General features: G+C 52.3%; 3 protein-coding genes across 3 annotated transcripts; 1 reads left to right on the top strand and 2 right to left on the bottom strand.

The window, feature by feature from the left end:
- Positions 1-728: 728 nt before the first annotated feature.
- On the bottom strand, positions 729-1,010 carry QC761_113918 (uncharacterized protein; the record flags this gene model as incomplete). The annotated part of the gene is made up of 1 exon (XM_062874673.1): positions 729-1,010. The coding sequence occupies one exon, from the start codon at positions 1,008-1,010 to the stop codon at positions 729-731; it is 282 nt and encodes a 93-aa protein (XP_062737751.1).
- A 1,398-nt stretch (positions 1,011-2,408) lies between these two features.
- CCH1 (calcium channel protein) lies at positions 2,409-10,215 on the bottom strand. The gene is made up of 3 exons (XM_062874674.1): positions 5,388-10,215; positions 3,547-5,324; positions 2,409-3,480 (listed from the first exon to the last, which is right to left on the bottom strand). Exons 1-3 carry the CDS (start codon positions 9,441-9,443, stop codon positions 2,856-2,858), a joined length of 6,459 nt encoding a protein of 2,152 aa, XP_062737750.1. The 5' UTR covers positions 9,444-10,215; the 3' UTR covers positions 2,409-2,855.
- Positions 10,062-13,572, top strand: QC761_113930 (uncharacterized protein). Its single transcript, XM_062874675.1, has 5 exons — positions 10,062-10,792; positions 10,853-10,947; positions 11,013-11,130; positions 11,202-11,300; positions 11,359-13,572. The coding sequence occupies exons 1-5, from the start codon at positions 10,622-10,624 to the stop codon at positions 13,153-13,155; spliced, it is 2,280 nt and encodes a 759-aa protein (XP_062737749.1). The 5' UTR covers positions 10,062-10,621; the 3' UTR covers positions 13,156-13,572.
- The last annotated feature ends 275 nt before the right edge of the window (positions 13,573-13,847 follow it).

Here is a 13,847-nt window from a genome sequence, read left to right as displayed (position 1 = left end):
TCACATAGCCGACGGTAACCATTGCATCAAACCCAAGATCACAAGCAAAAGGAGAGAGAGAGAAATGGTCCAAGAGTTGTGCTAGTTTCAAAGGCTGCAAAAAAAAGCCAGATTTTTGATTGAAGTTTGTCGCAAGACAAGATGCAAGAAGGCTAGTCTGACAAAACCATATCAGAACCAAACTTTCTCACACAAGCGTAGAAAAGCATTAAACATGCACGGCAGCCACCCGCCCCCTTTTCTACGGGGTATGGCATTGCCTTTGCTCCAGAAAAAGATACCCCAAAATATATCCCAAAAATCAGCCACCAATAGTCTGAGCCATAAAACAAATCTCTTCATGACTCTTGCTCCCAAAGGAAAACGCCGGCCGGTATCTTTGTCGGCATCATCCGTCCGTATGTGTCAGTCCGCCCGTAAAAACCATAATCCCTAAAACTTTCGTATAAAAAATGAGTGTCGTGAAAAGTGATGTAGAGGACTGGATGAAAGATGTTGTGTATATGTCGGAGTTTCCAGCACTGGAAGACCATTATCCACCTCTTTTTTCCCCCTTGTTTTGCTCATAAAACTAAACTTGCCACTTCTCAGTACCGCGTGGTGTGTTGTTGCGTCTTCGTCGTAAGAATCGTTTCATTTGTGTGCGTGCGTTGTGTCTGTGTTGGTGTAATCCACACCATGTGTGTGTGTGTGTATGTGTGTGCGCGCGTGTGTGCCATTCCCCCAACTTAAAAGGACGACATGCGAGCCTCAAGACTGCAAAACGTGGCGGCCGGTCTCGGCTCGAGGACAAACAGGTCCTTCTCATCGCCGTCCAGGTCGAACGATTTCTGGCGGAGCACAATGCTGTTGATTGTCTCGACTGGGGAGCTGGCTTGTGATGTGAACGACATCCGGTCACTGCTGGCACGGGAAGAGGTGGAAGCAGAGGAGGACCGGCGGAACGAGGTGCGAAGCTTGTGAGGCGAGAAGCGGGCCGCGATGGTCTGGAAGCGGGAAGGGGAATGCATCTTGACGGTGGAAGAATGGAGGGTTGGTGAGGTTGGATGAGAAAGAATGTTGGTGTTGTGGTCTTAAAGGTCGTTTGAGATAAAGTTGAGGAGGCACAGCCTGAAGAAGTGAATGAGGCAAGGCTTGTCAAAAGCGAATGTTGAGCGAAGCCAAAGGCTTATTTATTGTGATTTCTTAAAAGACGGGACGATCTAGAAGATCACGAAGAAGATTTGGCAAAACTGCCTCTTGGTAGTTAGCAACGGTTTTGGGAAGGCCGAGGGGGACAAACACAAAGACTCTCTCTTAAGATGCCGAGCTGGGAAACCGCTCACTTTAAGTAATCAGGAGTTGATGTTGTATGTTGAGGGGCAAAGGTGAGGGATCTGAGTGGTGTTGCAAGGGGAGTCCGCCAGGGGGGACGGTAGGATACAAAACAATGCAGGAGTAGGCACAGCCTAGCTCGGACGGATAGACAAGAACCGGAGTGGATTAGTCGAAAGTGGGGGTAACAGGAACTGCAAAAACATCTGTTATGCACGTTGCTGGGATGGGTGTCCCTTAAGAAGGGAGCTCACCCAGACTCAACACCATGACTCTTATGCGATCGCCCTTGAAGACATGCTGCTCAATTGCACATCAATCTGGCGCAGCCGAGGATCCCCAACAATGGATTCTCGTCGCGGAGATAAGAGGCCGCAAAGCAAGGCCTAGCTTCGACTTGCTAGAGTTGAGAGCACAAGGTTCTAGACATGACAGCGGGCAAGAAGACTGTAACTCCCAACCAAGTCAGCCATGAAACAATCGACAGGTGAGCCCCACATCCAAAATCGGGCGTGAAACAACATGCACAATCACTGGCATTTTCGCCGAGGCAGGAGTAGTATTTGCCGGGAAGTCGCCGCCGGGAAGCCATCAGAGCCGTCAACAAGCGCATCCCAAGTGCTTGACGATAGCTTCTTTCGTCGTGGTCGCTGCCTTGCTGTTAGTTTTGCCGCATCATCGCACGCAAACCCTAATATCAACATCGAGTAACCAGTCGTGGGACCAGGCCCAGTAAGTCGACCCCCTGTTCTGCGTGTGATCGTCCGTTACAGGTGAGCTTCCCCAGCCAAGAAAGACACCCACTAACATCGGAACCTCATGGTCATCGCGGGCTCCGTGTTAGGGGGCCTTGGCTCAGCGACCCTGCACCTCAGGGACTTGACGTTGCTGTGTTGTGCTAACAAAATGGCGTGCACGGCTTGTTTCAGAAGCTCGCTTTGCCACACCACTCTCTACTTCAGACGGATTTCTGACAAACACCAAATGTGTCCATCTTCGTTTGATACCTTCGAAAGCTTCTGGAAATATGCAAATAATGGCTCTCGGTTGGGCCTTCCATAGCCCTCCCTCCCTTTCCCAACAGTTTCGCTGTGGGCCAGGTTTGGACAACTGCTCACCTTGCATTGAAGACCATCATCGCATCAGCCGGTATGGTGGCGCCATGATTGAGCCCCTTACGATCTCCCTATTATTATGTGCACCATGCCACGCCTGAAGTCTTTGTGGTCGAACCTGTTCTTCTGAAAACGTTTCCATTCCAAAATAGAACGCGAGCCGTTGGTTTGTCTCCATCTATCACCATTCTTGAAAGGCTGTTCCCTATTCTACATCGTAAATATTAGCAATACTTTCCATCTGCACATGTTTCGGTAGTGAGGACGTCAATCCAAACCCCCAGGTCCTGGTGCGCCAATGCTTTAAAAAATGACAATGCTCCTCCCTTGATCGTCGAAATCATGAGGTCAAGATAAACCCGCACCCAAACGCCATAGATCAACCGTCTCTTTTGACTCCATACCCAGTAAGCTTGACATTATAGCTTAGAACCCCCCCGACGGTCCCCAACCGCTCTTTCTCATCGTGGCACTTCTCCGTATGCTCTCCACCCACACAGAATCGTCCAACATGTCCCTAACCACCGCTGGGCTCACCGAGCTACCCCGTCTCCCTATCGGACTGGTGGCCTCGTCATCCTGGGCGCCGTCTGCCGGGTCAGGGAGGTCGAAGCTGAACCCGCTGCGCTGAGCTTGGTGTCCCGAGGAAGACGGTTTTGATGTCCGTGGGCCAGCAAGCGGGTGGCCGTAGGACGTGTCATAAGACGACAGATCCGCTCCAAGACCAGACCAGCTCCGCGCCCGCCCATTGTTGTCAGCTGCCGCCGCAGCGAGAAGAGTGGCGCCCTCTTCTGTAAGCGTGCCGATACCGGCCTCCTCTGGTACGCCCGCAACCGTATTACGTTCCCGCCGCTCCTCTTCGTTGTCCACCAGAATCTCAGGCACATCCAACTGCGGGATAGCCGTCATGCGCGCGTTTTGTTTCGATTGCATGTGGCGCTTGAACTGTCGCGAATAGTACAGCATATCAAAGAAGCCTAGCACGATACGACGTCGGACTTCTTCCTCGACACGCTGCAAGCGCAATTTTCGACGCAGAAACTCATCAAGTCTAGGTTACAATGTGTTAGCGTATCATCAATTTGTTGTGACAGGTTTGGGCAAGAAGAAAACTTACCTGAGACTCTTGCTGTCATTAATAATGTTGTAATGTGCTAAAATCATCAGCACCGTCGTGAACGAGATACCTCTCTCGGGGTCAGCAGACACCATGACCTCTTCGAAGAATATGTTGAAACGATGGCGGCGTGCGCGCACTTTTTGAACATCAATCTTGGACAGCCGCTCATTCAGCTTGGCCAGGTCGACACCAGTCTGGTACTGGCTCTTGCTGACGACAGAAGCGTGTCTGGTGCTCGCCGCATCGTTATCCTTACGCACGTCTTCCAGAATGCTACGGACCGAGTCCTCAGCCTCGTAAATACGCATCTCGAACACACCAGAGAGCTCGCCTAAAAGTCGGGGAAAAGCCTCCTTGCTGATGAATCCAGTGCCTAGTGGATCGACACTTCGCCAGGCCTCCTTGAAGCGTCTAATCTCGTCGCGCTCAACCACCGCTAAGCCGCTGGTCCGCTGATACACATACGAGAAACTCTCATAAATCAGCGACACAAACAAACTGACAAAGAGATACATGCTAATGATGTTCCAGGCAACAAACAGGGTTCTAGCCCAAGCAGTGCTACCGCAATCGCTCTCAGAGAAAATAGGACTCTCTACGCAGAGCGGGGGTTTGATCTGTGCAAAATCCTCCATGACTTCGTTCCAGCCCTCGCCGCAACTGAACCTAAAGAGGAGGATCAGAGCGTGAGGTACTGTTCGCAAGTTGATGTTGCCATCCTCCCCGCTGCCAAAGCGGGTAAGGCTGAACGTCTGCGTCAGCGCTATAGCGAACACCAGGAAGAAGATCAGCCACGTAGCAAGAAGGCTGCCAATGGTCGTCAAACTGGCAGCTGCCGTCTTGAAAAGCTGGTCTAGTGCGTCATTCCGGGGGATCAGCAGGAGAACAAGCGCCACCAAGAAGAACTTATGTAGTTGAATGTACGTGTCCTGCATCTGGTCCGTGAGGAAGAGAATTGACGTGGCGAAAGTGCCCGTAACCGCGACCAGAGAGAACAAGTCCCATGAGCTCCGCCGGAACCGCGTCCAGCCAAGGCCGACAATGCGAATGATGATGTTGACGATGTAAATGAGCGTGAACAGCAAGAATAAACCATCTCGGGTCCACCTCCACCACTCAGGCTCGTTGTAGAATTCCGAAAGCAGCAGGATAAGGTGGAAAACGAGAACCGACGTGATGGCAAGATACCATTTCCCTCGCTTCTCGATGGCGCGCTTATGACACCAGATCTTCCACTTGTTCTTGCTGTCGTCGTAAGCATTTTTGGAAGGCGAGATTTGTCTGAGGAGCTTCCTCAACTCGAGCCACGAGCGCTGTTCGGCCGTCAGGAAGGCGACGCCGGTTTGCTCCGTGTAGTTTCGCATAAAGACAGAAATGAACAAGGTGAGCACAAAGACGGTGGCCATGAGGTTGAAGACGACGAAGAACAACGCGTTGCCCTCGGCCGGATATGGCGGCGCGCCTAACGGTTGAAGTCCCTGGCCGGTGATGGCCTGTGCTGCAAAGGAGACGTCCGTCCACCCTTCTTGACTGACAATCTGAAACAGAATAAAAAGGGACGATCCAAAGTCGTCAAAATTGAAGAAGGGGTTGTCTGCCACTCTGGGCGCAAGCATAGGCCATTCGTTGTTGAACGGGGTTGCGAAATACTCGCCGACACAGTCACTGAGGTTTATAATATCTTGCCCATCGTTGCAAGAGACCATCTTCCCGTTGAACAGATTCAGGCCGTAGATTGCGAATGGAATCAAGAGCGATATGGACACAAAAGCAGCCTAAAGGAAGAAATAATCAGCGTTTGGTCAGATGATGGCCTGGGAACAAACAGGAACACTCACACTCAATATCTTCCAACCCCCAACAATGAGCAACGAATGAAACGTTTCTCTGGCGCTATCGCTGACATTCAATAATCGCAGCGCCCTGAGAGCCTTGAATGCACCGACGGCGCGGGATACCTCTCCGTTTTGGGTAAACAGCGTGATGACGTTGATCCACAGGGTAACCAACACGATGGCATCAATAGCGCCCCATGTACTGCGGAAGTACGCATTCGGAGTCCACATGAAGCCGTCCGCAATGATTTTGATGCCCGCTTCGGCTGTAAACACGATGGCAAACGCCATATCTGACCACACGAACCAGTTGACCTTGGTTTTGTCCTTGTCTTGAAAGTATTCCTTCTGGTAGAGGGGAGTCGTGATGCAAGCGAGAATGACCATGGCAACAATGGCAGCGTAAATCAGGGCTGAGAAGGTGTACCATGCGTACTTATTCGGCTGAACACCTTCAAAGCGCTCAGTACCGCGGCCCGGGCCCACCATCTTCTGACAGAGACGGCGGATAGGATTTCGTGGCTTGAAGATGAACAGAGACGTATTGTAATTTGGATGGCGCATCAGATACTCCCGCTGTGCTTTGCGCCGGGCCGCCGTTGCGCTCACAGCCTGGCGGGCGAGCTGGCCAGGATCCAAAGTCGCGTTGGCCGCCTCGAAGCGGATGTTGGAGTAGAATGGATTGGGCTCTCGGCTGGTAAACTTGGTCACCAAGTGGCCCCATATGGCGGAGAGGAATCCTGGTTTGACATTACCGTTGTATGTGGTTGTTGCCCGAGGTGGTGCTTGGCCATCTGTAGTCTCCAAAGGGTCCAAGCTTTCGTCGAGAAATTCGCGAACGAACCCTTCTTTGAACAACATATCTATCATTCCCGTGCCCTGATCAAGAGGGTCTGAGCGGTGCTTGGACCGGCCGAAGCCAAAGACTTTGGACAAGGCCAGATTGGACGAACCGCCCAGCTCTCTCCGTTGCAAAAACGCCTTCACTTGCTCAAGGCGCTTCATGTCCTCTCCCACATCGAAGTTCTCCTGGATGACAGCAATGAACATGTTGATGAGAATAAAGTACGAGAGGATGAACCAGCCGATGAGGAACACGGCGCCGATCCACGACGTCTTCTTGCTCACCGTGTACGTGGTGACATTGTACAGAATTTCTGTCCAGCCCTCACTCGACAGAACTTGGTACATGCCCAGAAAGGAGTTGTAGATGGTGTTGAAGGGGATCCCGATCCACTCGTCATCTGAATCCAAGGCTGGGATTTGACCACGGAATAGCTGTGATGCGAAAATGGCCATAAGGAAGGTCATAAGAAAGACGAAGAGCATCAAGTTCCCGATACCGGTGACATTTCCAAGGACGAGGTAAATCAAGTCTCGCGTCATTGGTATGGTGAGAACAACGCGATACACCCGCAGGATTTGGAAGATGGTCAGCCAGTTGTAGACCTGACCTGAATTGCGGATGGGGGGGATGAGAATGATGACAGTGACGACGGCTAGGAATAGGTCGAAGAGGTTACGAGGACTGCGATGAAACCGATGGTGGTCCGCAGCAAAACGTATGGCAATGTCGATAGCCAAAAGGATGGTTACAACGACCTCTGTTGTGTTGATAAATCTCTCACGCATCGCATCCATGGAAGCCGTCCGCAAGGCTTGGGCAAATAGCCCAAATGTGATCACAAATGCCCATAGCCACTGTGTGTTTTTCACAAAGCGCTGCAATCCTGAAAGTCGGCGCGTAGCGGCATCCGTAGGTGCTGCGAAATAGGAGTCCTCGGACGTAAAGGCGCTGGCCTTGGATTCCTCGCGAATGACCTGGAAAGATGATGTGATGACGGCAATCAACAAGTTCGTCATCCAGAGCATCATGATGATGATTCCAGCGCCAAAGAACAGTGCCGCAGGTAAAAAGTCGGAGCTGACCGTATAGTACATCAAGTCGCTGAAGGTGTTCGCGCTCATGATCACAAACACTAGCTCAAGAGAGTGTCCGATGTCATCAAAGTTGACCGTTCCGTTGAAGGGGTTGTCTTGTTGAAGACAGATGGACCCTCGCGGGCATACATGGCCTTTGGAATTCTGAGCACCCTTCACGAGAAACTCTTCCGATAGATTTCTTGTCGGAGAGTTGGAGTAGACCCAAGGCTCTGCCTTTCCTGTAGTGGCATTGAGATAACCACCGCAGAAGGACATGCTTGGCGAGTAGGCGATATCAAAGTTCGTTGGGTCCTCAGGGTTGAGCCAAGTACACTGGCGGCTCAGGCTCGATTTGAAACTCTGAACCCCGATGATGGCAAAAATGAGCCAGAAGAAGCCCATCAAAAAAGAGACCCTAACAAGAAGTGGCGCTGCCTTTTTCAGACTCCTCAGGATGATAAGGTTGCCTTTTGTGAGGGCAAGAAGCCTGATGATGCGCAGACAGCTGAGCATGCGAAACACGTAAATGGAATGCTTGCTCTCCAAGCCAGCAACACCAAGCCCAAACGATATCCAGAAGGAAACTATTGCCACGAAGTCAAGCCGGTTAAAGCCATGCCTTAAGAACGCTCTGCGCGCAAGCAGAAGGCGCTGTTGCTCCTCCAGGGTGCCTTGACCAGCCGCGACGCCATGCATCATGGTAAATGACCTCGCAAACGTCGGCATAAACTCCTCTTCCTTTTTTGGCTGTCTGGTGGACCGCTGCCGCTGAGGTCGAAATATGGCCCGATATTGTTCGGCGACCCGTTCTTTAATTCGGCGCTTAGTCTTGGGAGGAGCATACTCCTCTGGGTTAACGATGAAGCCAGAAACAATGATTCTGGCGATGATTTCGAGTGTGAAAATAATAAACAGCGCAAATATGGCCCAGTCTATCCGCGTGGTGCCCCAGCGCTCTGGTCGTTCATTTCCTGGGACGAAAACGTCGGGTGCCGACTCAACAGCCAAGAGAATTGTTTGCGCAATAATCAGCAACAAAATGAAGGGCTCTGTCCATGGATTCACCAGGAGATCGCACAGCCATACCCGGAGCGCATTGTCCTTGGGGAAAATGCCAAGTGAGTTCCCCCTGAGTGGGTTTGGAAGAGGGTCACGCCGGCGAGGCATAGGCGAGGATGGCTGCTGAGAATGAACATAGGTGGCCCCCGAATCCTTTTCCGCTGGTATTTGGAACGACTGTGAGGGATACGAGGTATCGACAAGCATTGGTGCGGACACATGGCCCGGCCGGCGGCCGTCAACACTAGGTGAACGGGAGCGCGACCGAGACCGTTCGCGTTCACGCCTGGTTGCTTGATCCACTAAATCACCTTCACCACTGATAGCGACAACACGCTGTGACATGGCCCTCATGATAGAGCCTGCTCTATGCAAGGCGCCGCTGGTAGACTGAGTTCGGGACCGCTGCCCCCGGTCCACTGGTGAGAGATTGTCCCCATAGCTGCGATGCCTGTCCGCTGAAAATCCCGGCTCCAAATCAAACCCAAGCATCTGGGTACTTCGTGCTCGAGAGGGTGTGTTTCCAAGATCGGATACGGTCTGAAAGCTATGGCGGGGGGTCGCTTCTCCTTCCGGTGGCTCTAAACGGCCGATGGGTTGCGCCGATGGCTTCAGAGGTACTCTATCCGACTCCAAGGAGTCCGTATCCGCTCGCTCGTCATAATAAGGGTGAGGTATTTGGTACGGGTCATCGGCCGAGGTGATGTAGCCCTGTGAGGCAGAAGGCGATGGCTGTCTTATCTCAGGTGGCAGCGCAAACTGAAGGCCCAAGTGATCGATAGGGGAATGGTTTCCGCCGGTCCCGCCCGCATCGTGGGGTGCCGTTGGATATGGGTTCTCCCAATAAGATGAGAAACCTGGAAGGTTGGCCGACATGGAAACCGGCGATGCTGGCGGCCTGTTATTTTCATCCTGAGCTCCATTGTAAGACCCTCCAGCGCCGAAACCATCTCCTCCCCCACGCCCATTGCTGATTCCTTCTGGCGAGCGCTGGATTTCCTGCAAAGGTATCGAGTGCGGAGGAGGTATAGAATTGTGCGAGGTTCGCCGCGGGGTATGCGGCGTGTTGTCGTTCATGGTGCCGAGTGGTGGCTTGGTGTCAATTCGACAAGCTAAATGAGAGGTGGGCGCGCGAATGCGCTAGAACTGCTGTAACATGGACCACTAAAGCCTCGTAGCAGGCATGATATGCGAAGAAAGCCTTAATGTCTATGCCATGCAAAGAGTGTGTGCGAGTTGGCTTTTGCCTCGTGGTGGTTGGACGTTAAGGCTCTGTTTGTGGAGTTTGAAGTGTCGCCGGACGGGCACGGGGGTATTGGTTTGGCTGGCGGCACTACGAGAAAGGGGTGGCTTGCGAGAGGTCAACAAGAGGCAACAAGAAAAGAGTGATTAATTAATTATCGTCAAAAGAAAGAACGTATGGGGGAGGGTCTACAGAGGAGGTCAGGACAGATGACTACGCCGCAAAACACAATGGTTGCTGCCCCAGCCCAGGAGAGGCAGCTTCCATCCAGCGATGGCAAGTTGAAGGCCAACCAGCGTACAGTACAGTTTACTGTGAGGATAGGGTAGTGCACACAATTCTGCTGGCGAGCAACACAGTGCGGGCTTCACGTGCGTAAGGCTCAATTGGAGCACCCCACTTTGCGCAAGCTGAAACGGCTCGGGAGTTGCGTGTTGCCCTATGCCGAAAACGTCGCGATACTACCGAAGAGCCAAGGATGTGCTGAAAGCTGAAGATATCTTGTAAAAAGATGACGGGAGGAGGAAGATACCAAGTACTCGTGGACATGGAGGGAGATCTTCCAGTTGGACTGGGCTGTTAACAACTGCACTTTGCACAGCCTGTTTCCCCTGTATACTACTTAATACTATAACTCGAAGAAGTATTATTCCCTACCTATCCATAGTATGCTTGCTGACTGCATGAGTTGGAACTGAGCGGGGCGCTTGGCTCAACCAAAGAAGTGCCCAAAGTAAAATTTAGTGGGGCCCAATTCCAAGTCGCGTCTTTTGAGTCGCTCACGCGCGTAGCTTTCCACCTTGCAAGAAACGTCGAATCTCTCCATCTCAAAAAGTCAGCACTACAACAAATTCGCAGCGAACCAACTCGCAACAACACTCGCCTAGGCCATGAACAGCCGCTGAATTTCAAAACACCGTCCCTTTCAAGACTCGTTCCAGTCGCTTCCCTCGATCGCTTGCACCGCAAACCACAGCTTGCGCAACAGGAAAAGCAACAGGCCGATCGAACAATGCCAGCAACGCGCAAACGGGCGCTGCCCGAGGTCAGCTCGGAAAATGCCCAAGAGCCGCCGCAGGACTCCCTTCTCATTCGCATCAGGAACATGTGGCAATTCGCCAACTTGGTTCAGTTCATGATGTTATTTGGCAAAGCCCTGAAGCTCGACAATTTGGACATAGAGGTGGGCATATTGCGACCCTGGCAAGAGACATCGCCTTGCTTACACTGTGGTCGCTTATAGGATTTGGAGGCAGAATGTCTGAAGCCTGGGTCCATGGCTTTGCAGAACATTGGCCTGGGCTTCCTCAAGTTCCTCTCCTCCCACCGTGGCCTAACGTATGCCATCTCTAACGCCGACCTGCCAACTGCCTCGAAAGCCTGCTGACCACGTTCTACATCAGGCACGATCTATTCGACGAGTACACGAGACGACAGTATCTCAACAAAGCGCCGGAGAAGAACCCGTTTGGCAATTCAGAGGTTTCATTGCGATTTGCCGATTTTGATGTTTTCACCAAGGTACGTGGGAAGCAGTTTTGGAGCCCTACAGTCAATGAATTGCCCATACTAACAAGCGCCGGGTCGCGCAGATTCGTATTCTGCAACAAATGACGCAGTTCATCATCATGAGCTCCGAGAAGCTGCGGGATAAGACGGAGGAACAAAAGGATACAGATCAGACGCACTGGGTACGCTTTTTCAGACGATGTGCAATGGGTGCTTGGCAGAGAGCTGATACTTTTATAGCGGATTGAACCCTACGGATGGGATCGACATGATCGAACATACTACGTGCTCGACGACAACCGATTGTACCGCATGTCGGAGGCGCCGGCGGCACCAGCAAAACCTAAGAAGAACACCAAGAAGGCGAAAGCAGCAAAACGTGCCAACAAACGGCGCCGCGTAGCATCTGGTGCCGCGAGCGATACCGAGGATGCTGGAGACGAGGCCTCTGAAGCTGGCGCGCCCGCCGAACCAGAGGATGATGGGCTTGGAGGCATGAAATGGGAATGCTTGGCCGCCACCTTGAGCGAGGTCCGCGACTTCATTTCATCCTTGGAGAAAACCAAAGACCCCAATGAGAAGATTCTCCGCAATCAGATTCAAGCTCATCTCCTGCCGATCCTCGAGCAACAGGAAGAATCCAGAAGACGTAAACAACTACAACGAGAAAAGGAGCTTCTGAACCTGGAGAAAATGGCGCACGCTAAGAGGTCGAGTCGAATCGCTGGCAAGCTTGAACACCGTAAAGAGGAAGAACGTGTCCGCGAAGAAGAGCGGAGGCAACGCGAGGAAGAGGCCGCTAGACGCAAGGAGGAGACGAAACGGGCAAAGATCGAGCGCGAAAGAGAACACAGGTTGATGTCAAGAGAGCGCAGGCTGAAGGAGAGAGAGGTTCGACGTCTTCAGCATGAGGAGGAGTTGGCTCAGCTGTCCGAGGACAGCAAGAGCACAGCCTCTGCCCGTATGTCAGACCGTCGAAGGATTGCCGAGATCGAGAGGAACAAGAAGGCTTTGCAGGAGCTGGAAGAGGAAGAGGAGGACTGGATTTTTGATTGCATTTGCGGCGCATACGGACAAATCGACGACGGAACCCACAGTGTTGCCTGTGAGCGGTGTAATGTCTGGCAGCACAGCAAGTGTCTTGGCATCGATGAAAAGGAGGCTGAGGAGGAAGATTTTCACTTTGTTTGCGAACCTTGTCGTCGGCGCGAAAAGGAAATTGAGCAGCGGCCTCTCATCAAGCTCAAGGTGAATAAGCAGGAAGAAGCTCCGATCTCTTTCTCGCCACCTTCCGCACCAACTGAAAACACCACGGGCGAGGCTGACGGTCGTGCCCGACTGGTTGTGGAGCTGCCATTGAAGGCCTCCTCTGGTGTTGATGAATCGACAGAGCAGCCGGCGTCTGCACCATCATTGGACGAAGCAAATGGGGACCGCCCCGCAACGACGAAACTCCCAGATTCACAGGGGAGCAACCCATTTTCATCGCCACGTCCGAATCTGCTCCCGCACGCTCAGCTGTCCCGTGGTAATCCTGTGTCCGGCGCCTCCGATAGCAGTCTTCCTGTGTTCCCCGAAAGCGGCAATGGTATCTCCCCCACAAAGGAATCGCACCGTCCTTCGTCACCACCAACAAAGACACTTGCTTCGATCGGAGAGCCAGGCCGACCTGCCTCGCCTATATTGAACATTACCAACACGTTCAGACCTCCGCAGTCCCAGGATAGCAGATCAGACGGGCGGTCATCACCTTTGCCGCCATCGAGTATCTCTCCCACTAAGCACTCGCCTCCTCCTCCTCAGCGTCGCGGTGTCCACGGGACCAATGGTAACGGGATCGCCACTCCTTCGCAGAGCTTTGGCAATCCAGGCGTGTCGATATTCCCTCCCGTTGCCGCCTTGTCGCCTTCCCCGAGGCAGCAAATCCTCACCCCTCCCGTGAAAAACCCAGGGCCAGTCAGAGTCCCCCCACTGGGACCCACACCTGCCGTGTTGCCTTCTACACCAAACCAGTCCTCTGAGCAAATTGGCTTGTGAGATGCTTGGCCAATGCGGGAAGTACCTAGTCATCAATAAGGGGGCAATCAAAGTCTCAATCTGGCCAGTAATGGTGGCGGTTTGGCGGTGAGTAGCAAGTATAAGGTGCAGGCTTGGTTGTTTTTGTGTACTTTGGAGATACATTGTTTAGATATACATTCGGCTGGGTTGGGTGGATTGGATGGGGATATACTTATGGGGTGGTAGGTTTTCTTCTGAATGGGTGTATCGCGAATCGTAAGTACATAGAGAGCTGTCTGGCCTCATAGACGAGGTCCTAGTACAAATGGGCTAAACCGAACACGGGAGCCATGGGAGCAATAATGTAAATGTCAAGAAGCTGGGTACACTGACTCTATGAGATACCTCTGCTGTTGTTCAATAAGGTACGGAGCATCTGATCCTTGGTCTGATAGGTAGTCGGAAAGAGTCCGAGTGGTTCCTGCTAAGAATAATCATACATATTGTCAATCACATAACTCATGGCCCATGAACGTTGGCCAGTCCGCCACTGAGGAAAACGTGCTCATTGGTTTCCCCGGAACGTTGCCGGCTGTGAGATATTTTTTTTCTCATCTTTTTCCACGTGGCTCAACTTCTCGATATTTGGCACACCCAAGGGAGTGTTGTTCAAAACAGCACACTGGAGAGAAAACCAGAAGAGCGAAAAAATGACGATGGGATAACTTGAC

The sequence above is a fragment of the Podospora bellae-mahoneyi genome (genome assembly GCF_035222275.1).
Source record: "Podospora bellae-mahoneyi strain CBS 112042 chromosome 1 map unlocalized CBS112042p_1, whole genome shotgun sequence".
Classification (NCBI taxonomy): domain Eukaryota; kingdom Fungi; phylum Ascomycota; class Sordariomycetes; order Sordariales; family Podosporaceae; genus Podospora; species Podospora bellae-mahoneyi.
Note: the sequence above shows the minus strand (reverse complement) of the source record. Positions and strands in the feature narration are given on the sequence as shown.